Source organism: Nicotiana sylvestris, chromosome 1, assembly GCF_000393655.2.
Source record: "Nicotiana sylvestris chromosome 1, ASM39365v2, whole genome shotgun sequence".
NCBI classification, from domain to species: domain Eukaryota; kingdom Viridiplantae; phylum Streptophyta; class Magnoliopsida; order Solanales; family Solanaceae; genus Nicotiana; species Nicotiana sylvestris.
The window spans coordinates 134,209,567-134,221,490 of NC_091057.1; the positions used below are offsets into that span (position 1 = coordinate 134,209,567).

Below are 11,924 nucleotides of genomic sequence, written 5' to 3' on the forward strand. Positions count from 1 at the left end.
TAGGCACTATGCTAAACGGTTGTCCACCAATTCCCTCCATCAAAGTTTTGGTAACCATGGCTAGCCTGGTGTGGATCCTTGATTTCTTCATTGGAAACACTATCATCCCTAAGAAGCAGAACATGAAGACAAAGACCCTTCTGTGAATATGCCCCAACGATGTAAGGGAGAACTCATCCGGATAAGTACGGTAGGATTTGTTGTGACCGTACCTCTCGTACAAATAATCAAAGGGAATGTAGGACTCCTTCAAACATGTCAAGTCTGGATTCTTCTTTAGGCCCATCATTTTGAGATAACCTCTACCCTTGCGATTTTTCGGCATTAACAAACCCGGAGTCTCCCATGGTATACCAGCCAATCCTCTTATTTCCTCTAGCAGGGGTGTCATCTTAATCTCCCCGAAGCGAAACACAGATCTATCACAATCCCAGAATAGAGTAGTAGCTTCTATGATTTTGTTGTTGGGTTGGACCTCCAGGAGGGAAGGTAGATTTCTTAGGTATTTCTTGACAAGAGTCTGATCACTAGAATGAAGATCCTCCCACCAGCTTAGCAACCTTAGGTGGATGTTAGTGACCATGCCGAATCTGGGGACTTCGTGCCTCATATTTCTGCAAGACAAAAGGGTTAGGCCCTTACCTTTACCAGACTCGACTATTAAATACCAATAATTGACATAAGACATTTAGTTCTCCAAATAAATGCACAGAACGTGGTAGTGTCCATTTGGGTTTTTGGGAAAACCCAGTGGACTTTGGACAAGGCTATCTTAAAGAGTCATTATGTGGACCACATAACTGACTCAGCTAGGTTTGACCATGATGCATGCACGATTAAACAGAGTAAGGTTTCTATGGGGGTTTTAGACTAGTACCCTTGAGCGGACAACTCAAGAGGGAAAGGCATGGAACCGTCGACTACACCGTTGATCGACCGATTTTACCGCAAATATGCCTTTGCCGGATTTAAAAGGTGATAATATCGGAAGAGCGTAACCACTCATTATAAGCATTGCTATGGTATTTGTTTGGCACGAGTGGAATATGATATTTAAAACATGCTTATGAAATAATTAAAACAAGTTGTCACGTATTTGCACGTTATGAAGTAATTACAGCAATGCTTCATAATTTAAAGCAGTAATAAAGGGAAATAGTAAAGGGAAGCAGTAAAAGAAATAAAGGAAAGAAACAAAAGACAAGTCAGTTTTGTAATAGGAGAGGGGATTAAATACTTACAGGCATTAAGCAAATAAAGACATATAGAGAAGCATAAAGTCACAAAATAGCCTGAAATGGTAAGAGCCTAAAAGAAATCCCCAGCAAAGTCGTCATGCTGTCGCGCCCCCTTTTTCTCGCGAAATTGGGTTTATGAAATTTGGGAGGACAACTCGTTCCCTTTCGGGAATTGGGTTTTGAATTGAAGAGTCGCCACGTAATGATTTAAGTGCATTAGGACACTAAGAAAGGTTTGATTTGAGTAACCATAGATTGGGTAAGGGCTTGAAATTATCCAAAGGGGAAGGTGTTAGGCACCCCTCAAGATTCACTAGTGTCGTTCCCAGCCAAACTATTGTTGCGACTTAAGTGCAAATAACACATAAGCAAATAAAGGCTTCAAATAAGAGGGAATTTTCACGTAATGGTTACAAATAAATAAAAGTAAGAAAAAGGAACTAAAAAGAGTTGATTTTCTTAAAAGAAATGGTTTAAAAAGATTAAAAGAAACAAAGAAAACAAAGGGAAGGGGGGTCCTAGGTTTATTAATAATATGGATCACCCCACACAATATCCGGTTATCACTCCTCAGTGAGGGGCTACACGTGATGTTATCGCATGGTCATCATATCCATATCTACACTTTCCCACCCCGTTAAGGTATTAAAGCGCGAAATGGTCTCGTTTACTTATTGCTTGCTATTACACGCCCCAGTCCTATCAGTCCCGAAGGTATTTGGGACTACTAATCCTAAAGGGGAGGGATATTGGGCTTACTTGTGGTTTCAAAAGGTAAAAATACTAAGGCGACAAACAAAATATATATGGCAAGTATGGGGAAGCATATAAACAAATGAAAAGGCTAAAACAGACCTCCTTTAAGCAGAGAAAAAATAAGTAGTTAGCATGACTTACACATACTATTTAGGGTCTGATTAAACTTAAAGGATCGAGGCAGACTGATTTATTACATCGTTTAGATAAGAAGCCCGAATCAGGCCTGCCTGCCGGTTGTAGCATATAAAATCTAATTCAGTTAATAAACTTTCACCATATGGCTTGCCTAAGTGTTAGACGAAGACCCTATAGGCATGATATCTACTGATTCCAGAAACAATGAAGTAAACATGAATACATACTGATTTAAGAAAAATTGTCTGTTATTAAAGAAAGGCTAGTTTTAGCAAAAGAGCGTGCATCATTGTTATTGGTTTTGGACTTATAAGCGAGTGAAGCGGTTCAGATTCGATTAAAGCTCCTATAAGCATGCTTTCTATATGTTGTCGATTTTGGACACTTTTATAAACATAGTAAAAAATGCAGAAATCCTATAGGCATGACATCTAGATGCTGAATTTCGTTTAAAGCCTATGAACATGATATCTAATTGCGGTTGATTATTTAAGACCTGTAAACATGTTTGCCTAATGAGGAATGCATATGCAAGATTCAGAAAGAACCTATAGGCAGGATATCTATATGATATGCAGAAATTCAGAAATAACCTATAGGCATGGTATCTATATGGGAATGCAAGATTCCTATAGACATGGTGTTTATATGAGAATGAAGGAATTCATAAACTCCTATAGGCAGGTTATCTACCCCTTTTTGCATACATAGTTACCCTTCCCTTGTCACTAGCCATCCCCGAGAGTTTTATTACAAAGTTATTACAGCCAAGAAAGAGTAAAGTAAAGAAAAAATACAATCAGAAAAAGTACAACCAAGGAGAGCCTGATTCAGACTTTCTATCTGAAGTATGAAGTAAACCAACTCCAAGAGATCTTATTTCAAAGCCTTTCTCCCATTTGGATGTGTCAGAGTTCCCTAAGAGCCTCATATGGACTCCGGGCAGTGCTCACACCCAAATGCATTATAGATGAAGACATAGTGCAGTGGAAGTGCCAACCCTCAAGTGTCTAAGTTCAGAGGAAACTCAAGGTCCCAAGGCAAGGCTCACAAGAGAGAGGGGGAACTTGGAGACTAAGAGAGGGTGCAAGTGTAGAATTCTAAAAAGGGGAAAGGGGAAGGGAAACAATTTACATTAATACACATAGGGGTATAGGGAATAGGGAGGTGGTAAGAAGGCAAGGACAGGCTAGTGGGCATACCCAGCAATGGGAAATGCTGGCACACCCATAAGCCTGTTAGAACACATTGTTTAGAGGTTAGGATCCTCTAAGGGATTAAATTAAATCCATAAACAATAAATTGCATATTGTCAGGTGTTAAACTGTAACTCAAAGCACATAAAGGGAAATAGGGAGCGATAATTCATAACAGAAACAGGCAGTAGGACATAAGCATACTAATTTAAATGTTGAATTCTACAGAAAGCAGTAAAGTAGACATGGATACAAAGACTGTAAAAACACATTATTATGGTGCTGAAGCTTAAATCAAGACATACCAGTTTCAAAGGAAACAAACAAAGAAAAGTAGTAGGTCTTGTAAACAGGCCACAATGCAGACAAGAAGAGAAAGTTATTGTGAGAGAGTATGAGTTCAGAAGGATTCTGATGACTTCTTTGTGAAAAAGGGTCGCACCTTTTATAGTGTGAAAATCATGAAGAAATAAGGTAAGAAAATAGTCAAGGAACTCATTGTCAATCAATTACACAAGACTTCTCTTAATTAAGGGATTCAGATTCAAACAGGAAAAAACAATTTAATGAAAGAAAAATGAAAAAGCACTTTGTGCACAACATGCAATTAAGGGTAAATACATAAAGGTTATTTAAGGACAGAATTTCTGAAATACGTGGTTGCACAAACAAGGCAAGAAAATCAATTAACAGCCAGCAAATCAAAGATCAGGGGTCTTGTATGAATGAGAGTCAAAAAGATGGGAAAGGTTTTTTTTAACTTAAGGGAAATCAGCAAACAATGGAAAGGGAATCAATCAGACCTATTTAGAAGGAATTTGAATCAATCACGAGTTGAAAGCCTTTTTAGAGGAAGATTTATCACATATAAAGAGCACACAAACACGTTGAGTTGAAAGAAAATATTGTGCCATTGCAAAAATCAACAGAAAAATCCAGTGAAGAAAGAGTTTTAGAAGAGTTTAGCCAAAGGTCCGAACCATATGCAAACATGGATGTCCAAACTCGGTTCAGAGACTCGAAGTTGGTCTGAAAGAGTTAGGGGTTCTAAAATAAAAACCCTAATTCAATTAAATCACATAATCAAACTTGGTAGAACCCCCGAATTCTAGTGTTTCCACCTTGAATCAAGTACAGAGATGAGAAGGCAAGTAATCGAAACAGGCTCAGAGGTTTCAGTTCTATGAAACCTCTTGCATGTTTCTTTCAGCAGCAGAAACTCATGAGAAAACAATGATAGCAAGTCACACAGATCATAGTAGCAGAATTCAAAGAAAAATAGAGTAGAAGAAGCTAATACGAAACATCATAGAGAAGACTGATAAGAACAGTAGAAGAAGCATGCTAAGAAATTCAAGAAGAAGCTTTAAACAGAGCTCGGTAAAAGGAACTTAATAAGGAAACTTAAGAACTTAGTAAGAAAATATAATAGGAGAAACATATCAGAACACAGTAGAGAAAGCATACAGTAGAAAAGCATACGAGAACATAGTATAGCAAAATACAGCAGAAAAAGCATGTAAGAACATGGTAGAAGAAAATACAAGAACCCAGTAGAAGCAAATACACATAAAAGGAAAAGAAAGTGAGAAAACACTTAAATACTTTCAGAAAATCCTAGATCGGAAAAGAAAGATTTTGAAAGTAGTTTTTTGAAAGAAAGGTCAGGAAAACGTTTAAGACCTTAAGGAAAGCATGGATCTAGAATAGATCTAAGGAAATCGGAAAAACCTCGAAGGGTTAGGGTTTCAGAAGAACCCTAGAAATGAGAAAGGCTTTGAAAAGTCACTGATCTGAGTCGGAAAGGTCAGGATAAGGCTCAAACAACCATGGTACGCCGGAGTAAGGCCGGAGATGGCCGTGGAACCTCGAATCGACAGAGGTCTGGGTACAAACCTTCAAGGTCAGGCCTTGAATCTTCAGAGATCAGGTGTGTAAGAGCAACAGGAGGTAGGTATAAGACTCCCATAGCCCTGGAAGTCATGGATTCCGATGGCTTTCAGGGTGGAAGCGGTAAGAGGCGGCTAGGGTTCTGAGAAGACTCGTGAGAGTTTGAGAGAGTGGAGGGTTTCAGAGGCGGCAGGTAGGTAAAAATGACTTAGGGTTAGTGGGGTTGGTGAATTAAAAAGGGAAAGGAGAGAATGTGGCCGTTGATCATTTTGATCAACGGCCTGGATTAAACGGGGAGCCGGGTGGGTTGGATTTAATTGGGTCAGGGGCGGGTAATTTTAGGAATTGGGCTGGGGTTCAATTGGGTTTAACTAGGGTAGAATTTAGGCTAAAATTGAAATAAGTAGGGCTAGTATTTAAATAGACACTTTTCCCTTATTTATTTTATAAAAAATAGTAAAATGATATCTGGAAACAAATTAAAGGTTCTAAATTAATTAATAATGTATAACTATTGAATTAAAAATACTGAAATCAATTTTGTAATTATAAACGTAATTAAATCTTAAAATAGGCTAATATTGCAATTATACGCAATTTGGCTTTAAATAAATTTTTAAAAATGTGTAAAAATCATACTAGCTATATTTTAGTATAAATATGAGAGTCCAATAAATGAATTACAAAAATGATAATTTGGGGGATAATTATTAGGTTTTTCTTGATAAAATAGGGCAGTAAATTGATTTAAAATCTTTTTTTAAAAAAAAATTGGTATACTTATATATGCATATACATGCTATTTGAAAGGCATTTTGCATATAAAAAATACAGAAAAAATTGGGTATCAACACAACCTTGTCGAATGAGGTTGAATAACCTACACAACTATGTTCCAGGTTAAGCCTCTTCTAGAATGATTCATTGGCAAAGAACTGTGGCCTGATTCTCTCCCAATCAGCCTTTATTTGATCCCACAAAAGCATAAGATTAGCCATCAGTTTGTTATTGTACCACTCACAATTCAAAGTCTCCCACTTCTGCATAATTTCATTCATATTAGGCTTCCTACTTCCGCTTGCACCAGACATTTTTTCTTTAACAAAAGCTAAAAGACTAAGGATGAATATAAATTTAAAGAAATATTATGGAAGTCTATGAATGACTATGAAATTTTCAAATGAAGAGATTGTTAATATAGATAAAGAATTCACCTAATCAATTTAATATCTATAAATGTAAAAGTAACTTTTCAGCTGTTTTTACTATTTTACGTTTAGAGAAATTGAATGAAACAAGATAAGAAGGTGGTAAAACAAGTATGTGGTAAATACAAAAAGAAATGTAACTTCAACCCTAATAAGCCCACAGTTTTTCTATAGTAAAAAAATAACTTCAGCATGAAAAATAACTTTTCAGATCATTTACTGTATGCAAACAAATTTAAATGAAAGATGAAGTAGGTGACAAAAGATAAAAAGTAGATAGTAAATGCAAAAAAGATAAGTATCAACTTAAAAAAATACCAAAACATACAGAAGTTTTTGTCATAAGCTTTTTCAAAATCTTTAGCCCAATGTGCTGAAGTTATTTAGTTCATTTCTAAAAACTCCAGCATATCATAAGCTGAAATTTTTCATTGTGGATTCAATAGTTTTGTCGTAAAGCTTTTTCAAAAACTTCATCCCAATGTGCTGAAGTTATTTAGTTGTTTTCTAAAAACTTCAGCACTTGATAAGCTGAAGTTTTTGTCCTGGACTCGATAGTTTTTGTCGTAAAGCTTTTTCAAATAACTTACGCAGAAACTGCTGAAGTTATTTAGTGGATTTAGTGATGAGCTGAAGTTTTTGTCCTATATTTGACACTTTTGTTATGACTTTTAACCAAAACTTCAGCTTAAAAAGCAGAAGTTATTTACTCCATGCTGAAGTTTAGCATATTTGAATCAATCCAAGTCAACTAAAAAACTAATTAATGCGAATAGAACAAATATTTAAAAGACATCACATAAATGACACAAAATAATGTATATTCACAAAATCCAATTTTTTTTCACTTACATCCTTGAAAAAAAAAGAAAAAATTAGTTTTTTGTTTACACATTATTCTCTATTCAAAAAATTCACAAAGTGTTTTCATATTCTCCATAGTCATATCCTAGTTGCTCTTCTTGGGTTTCTTAACTATATTCCATGAACCTTCACTATGTCTTCTACTGATTCACAGAAGCGGCAATACGAGCACCTTACTTTACCACCTTGTACGGACCTTTGAATTACATTTGCCATATTCTTGCATTTTCCACATATGTGCATCTGGGAGGAGTCACTAAGTATGAAAAGGCGTTCATTCAAATTCGCTGCAGCACCATGAGCTATAAGACAGTCACGCTCAATTTCACCAAATTTAATTCCACCAAAGCATTTTCTGTCAGACACAGGTTGACGAAGTTTAGTACTATGATTTTTTTAGCAACTCCCGTCTTCTTTCATAAGAAAAAAATAAGAAAATATTGGCAAAGATATGCTTACTGGTGTGCAGCTGGGAATTCGTGGGAAGAAAAAATAATGAAGGAGAAGTCCAAAATACCTCATATATGATGGGGAGTGGCCACATCAAAAACTCGAGCCCCAGGAAATTTGCTCTTTTTCCTAAAAGTTAGATTTATCAACTAGTAAAAAGAGCAAATTGTCCTGGAGCTCGAGTTTTTGATCTGGTCACTCTCCTTCACATATGAAGTATTTCGACTTTTCCGTCATTATCTTTACTTCCTATGAACTCCCTACTACATTCAATAAACTTGTTTTTGCCAACATTTTCTTGTTTTTCTTTGAATACAAATTTAAAGAAATATGATAGAAGTCTATGAATGACTATGAAATTTTCAAGTGAAGAGATTGTTAACTATTTTTTGTTCAGAGAAATTGAATGTAACAAGATAAGCAGTTGGCAAAACAAGTAAGTGATAAATGCTAGTAGTTGGTAAATACAATAAAAAAATAATAAAAAATAAGGCCACAAAAAGTAGATGATATAGGTGATAAATGACAAAAAGTAGCTAGAAAATGCAAAAAAGATAAGTATCAAGTTAAAAAAATATCAAACACATGCTAAAGTTTGTAAAGCTTTTTTAAAAAACTTCAGCCCAATGTGCTGAAGTTTTTTAGTGTATTTCTAACAACCTCAACTCCTGATAAGCTGAAGTTTTTGTGTTGGATTCGATAGTTTTTTTCGTACAGCTTTTTCAAAAAACTTCAGCCCAATGTGCTGAAGTTTTTTAGTGTATTTCTAAAAACTTCAGCACTTGATAAGCTGAAGTTTTGTCCTATAATCAATACTTTTGTTATGACTTTTAACCAAAACTTCAGCTTAAAAAGCAGAAGTCATTTACTTCATGCTTAAGTTTTTTCAACAAAAATATGCGTAAAATTCATGATAAAAGACACAAACACATTTGTATGAACAAAAGTGAACTAAAAAATAATTAATGTATATTCACAAAATCCAAATTATGTGCAACCAATCCTCTAATCAAAAAATTCACACATAGTCTCTTCAAAATCTCCATAATCATGTTCTTCTGGAGTTTCATAGCCGCTATCTTTTTTCAACTTTCCATGAGCCCAAAGATTGGCAGCCAATTCTCTCTTGAATGTCAATGACTGACTTTGATCGAAATTGAAGACATCTTCTTTCTTCAACCGCATATCAATTAACTTAAGAGCAAATATACCACAATCAACACTACAAAAAGAACATGAAAAAGAAATTGAAGAATAGTTAACACAAGGGCAAAAAATAATAAACATAAGATGCATCATAAAACATATTCGAAACACGTATTTGTTAGTCTGCTGCGGTGTGTTCATCCACTTAATTTGAAAATTTTCCACATGACTTTTCCCATAAAATTTAATGTATGCCCCAAAATCCAAGCATTTGAGACAATGTGGGATCAACCGTGCATAATTTCTGACATGTTCAAGCGCACGTTCATATGTTACACTGCACATGGAATCATACACATATATAATTTTATCTTTAAAGTCCAGAATTCCAAAAAAGTAGTAGGTAGATATCTGGCCCATCCTTGGCTTAAGTCGAAATGGAAAGAATATTTTTCTGGCAGATGCCCATGAGATACCACAGGAAAGGTCGAGGCCTTTTACGTAGTTGGCCACCTTTTCATTCGTTGATTCTTCCTCAAACCAACTAAAGTCTGTAAGTGGCTGAATAACCGCTTCTTCTTCTTCTTCAGCCTGTTGTTTGGATATCCTCTTTCTCTTTGATTTGCTCTTTTTTTGATTCTCCATTCTCTATTGTTTCCTTTTTTTAATTATCTCCATCTGTTCTACTGAAGGATGAATACCAGCCAGCTTAGTCATATACTGATCAAAAAGTAAATCTGTTACTGCACATCTTGATTTTGGATAACCTGAAAGGTGATAGCAATATTTTTTGCGCAAGTAATATATGCCCATTTCAATATGCTGCAAATGAAGGGGTGTCACCTAGATGTATGATGAAACTGGATATATAAAAAGCCTATGATTCAATAGAATGGGGCTATATGGAGCAGATATTACAAGCATTAGCATTCCCAGAGCAGTTTATAAGATGGATCATGACATGTATGGAAACTGTCACATACACAATCATGATAAATGGTGCACTAACTAAGCCATTTGATGCTAGGAAAGGATTGAGGTAAGGGGACCCTCTTTCACCATTTCTATTTGTGCTTGCAATGGAGTACTTGATAAGGAAACTAAAGAAACTGGCTGAAATACCAAACTTCAACTTCCATCCCAAGTGTGCTAAGATGCAAATCTTGCAACTTGGTTTTATTGACGATCTATTATTGTTTTGCAGGGAAGACATTGGATCAATTAAAATATTATTCCAATGCTTTATGGAATTTTCAAAAGCATCTGGATTGCAGATAAATAAAAACAAAAGTTCAATTTTCTTTGGAGGAGTCACAAATGAAGAGGAGGAGGAGATCCTAGCATTTATTGGAATTCAGAGAGGAGTTCTACCAGTTAGATACCTTGGTGCACCACTGAGCTCCAAAAGAATATCTATAGCATAGTGCCAACCACTCATTGACAAGATAATGGGAAGAATTACCTAATGGACTGCAAAATTCTTGTCCTTGCAGGAAGGATTCAGCTCATAAAAAGTGTTCTGTTCTCCATCCAAACCTACTGGGCCCAAATATTTGTTCTGCCAAAGAAAATTACAAAACTTATTGAGGCAATTTGCAGGAGTTTCTTATGGATGGGAGAAGGTAAAGTGTCAAAAAAGCTCTATTAGCATGGGATAAAGTATGCCTCCCTAAGTCAGCAGGTGGATTCAATATCATGAATATAGCAATCTGGAACAAAGCTGCCATATGTAAGCAATTTTGAAACTTATGTAAAGAGAAGAAGAAGCTATGGGTACAATGGGTACATAGTTATTACATTAGAGGAAGAAATATCTGGACAGTACAGTTAAAGCAAGCTTCATGGATGGTAGGCAAGATCATGAAGGCACAGAGGACTATGATGGAAGCAGGATTCAGCCAGGATGATATTACAAATATGAATAGCTGTTCTATCAAACATATTTATCATAAGTTGCGAGGTACATTTGAGAAAGTAAGTTGGAGGAAAGTAGTTTGTCACAATGGAGGATGTCCCAGATGGAAATTTGTACTAACTATGACAGCACATGGAAGATTATATACAAAGGATAGATTGCAAAGATGGGGAATGGCAGTTGATCAAGATTGTATCCTGTGTAACAATGAAAAGGAAACCATACAATACTTGTTCTTTGAGTGTTCTTATTCAAAAACACTGTGGAGTAAACTGTTAGAGTGGCAAGGCATTGACATACCAGTACAAGGTTGGAAGAGGAGCTAAAATGGGCAGAGAAATGGGCCAAAAGAAGAAATGCAGCAGCTGAATTATACAAGATGGTACTAGCAGCAACAATTTACTATGTGTGGCAGGAAAGAAATGGTAGAATTTTTCAAAACAAGACGAGAAGATGGGAGACAGTTTGCAAGCTGATAGTCCAAGAGATACACTGTCGTAGCAACAGGAAAATAGAATTTTTTTTGCATAGTTTAAATTGGTATCCAGTGTAATAGATGTAGATACTACATAGGGGATATGGGGTGAAATTAGTTTGATAGGCAATTATGTAAGGGTTTGATTTACTTGTAAATATTTGCCTGGTAAATGAAAGATTTAATTACCAAAAAAAAAATTCTTCAAAAAAAAAATATGCTGCAAATGGACAACAACAAATGATAACATGTGAAATAACAACTTCAGCATGCATAACTATGAAGTTTAGAAAAAACGCATTACAAAACTACAAACAGCATGACAAAAACTTAAGCATATTCAGTTTGAAGTATTAGGCTGAAGTTTTAGAAAATAAGCTAAAAAAATTCAGCAGTTTACTATGAATAAAGCTGAAGTTTTCAAATTACAGTACAAAAACTTTACAATAAAAAATAAGCTGAAGTTTTAGGAAATACAGTTGAAAACCAATTCAAAAAACAAACTTAATAACTTACTTTATCCGCAAGATCAGAGTTAGGATCCATAACCTCGGTAAAGAATGATTTTGCAATATCAACTTCAGCTAATCTGAATCGATTGGAATCATATTCATTGGCATCCATCTCCAACCACTCTGTAAATCTTTG

The 11,924-nt window shown here is 35.5% G+C and overlaps 1 protein-coding gene across 1 annotated transcript; it reads left to right on the forward strand.

Annotated features, from left to right (window-relative positions):
* Positions 1–9,788: 9,788 nt before the first annotated feature.
* LOC138874639 (uncharacterized) lies at positions 9,789–11,127 on the forward strand. The gene is made up of 4 exons (XM_070153412.1): positions 9,789–9,925; positions 10,091–10,272; positions 10,380–10,508; positions 10,643–11,127. Exons 1-4 carry the CDS (start codon positions 9,789–9,791, stop codon positions 11,125–11,127), a joined length of 933 nt encoding a protein of 310 aa, XP_070009513.1.
* The last annotated feature ends 797 nt before the right edge of the window (positions 11,128–11,924 follow it).

Coding starts and splice junctions, on each gene's coding strand:
- LOC138874639 (XM_070153412.1), top strand. CDS start 9,789: ATGGAGCAGATATTACAAGCATTAGCATTCCCAGAGCAGTTTATAAGA. Junction 9,926..10,090: donor GATGCTAGGAAAGGATTGAG/GTAAGGGGACCC, acceptor ATTGTTTTGCAG/GGAAGACATTGGATCAATTA. Junction 10,273..10,379: donor TCTACCAGTTAGATACCTTG/GTGCACCACTGA, acceptor TTGTCCTTGCAG/GAAGGATTCAGCTCATAAAA.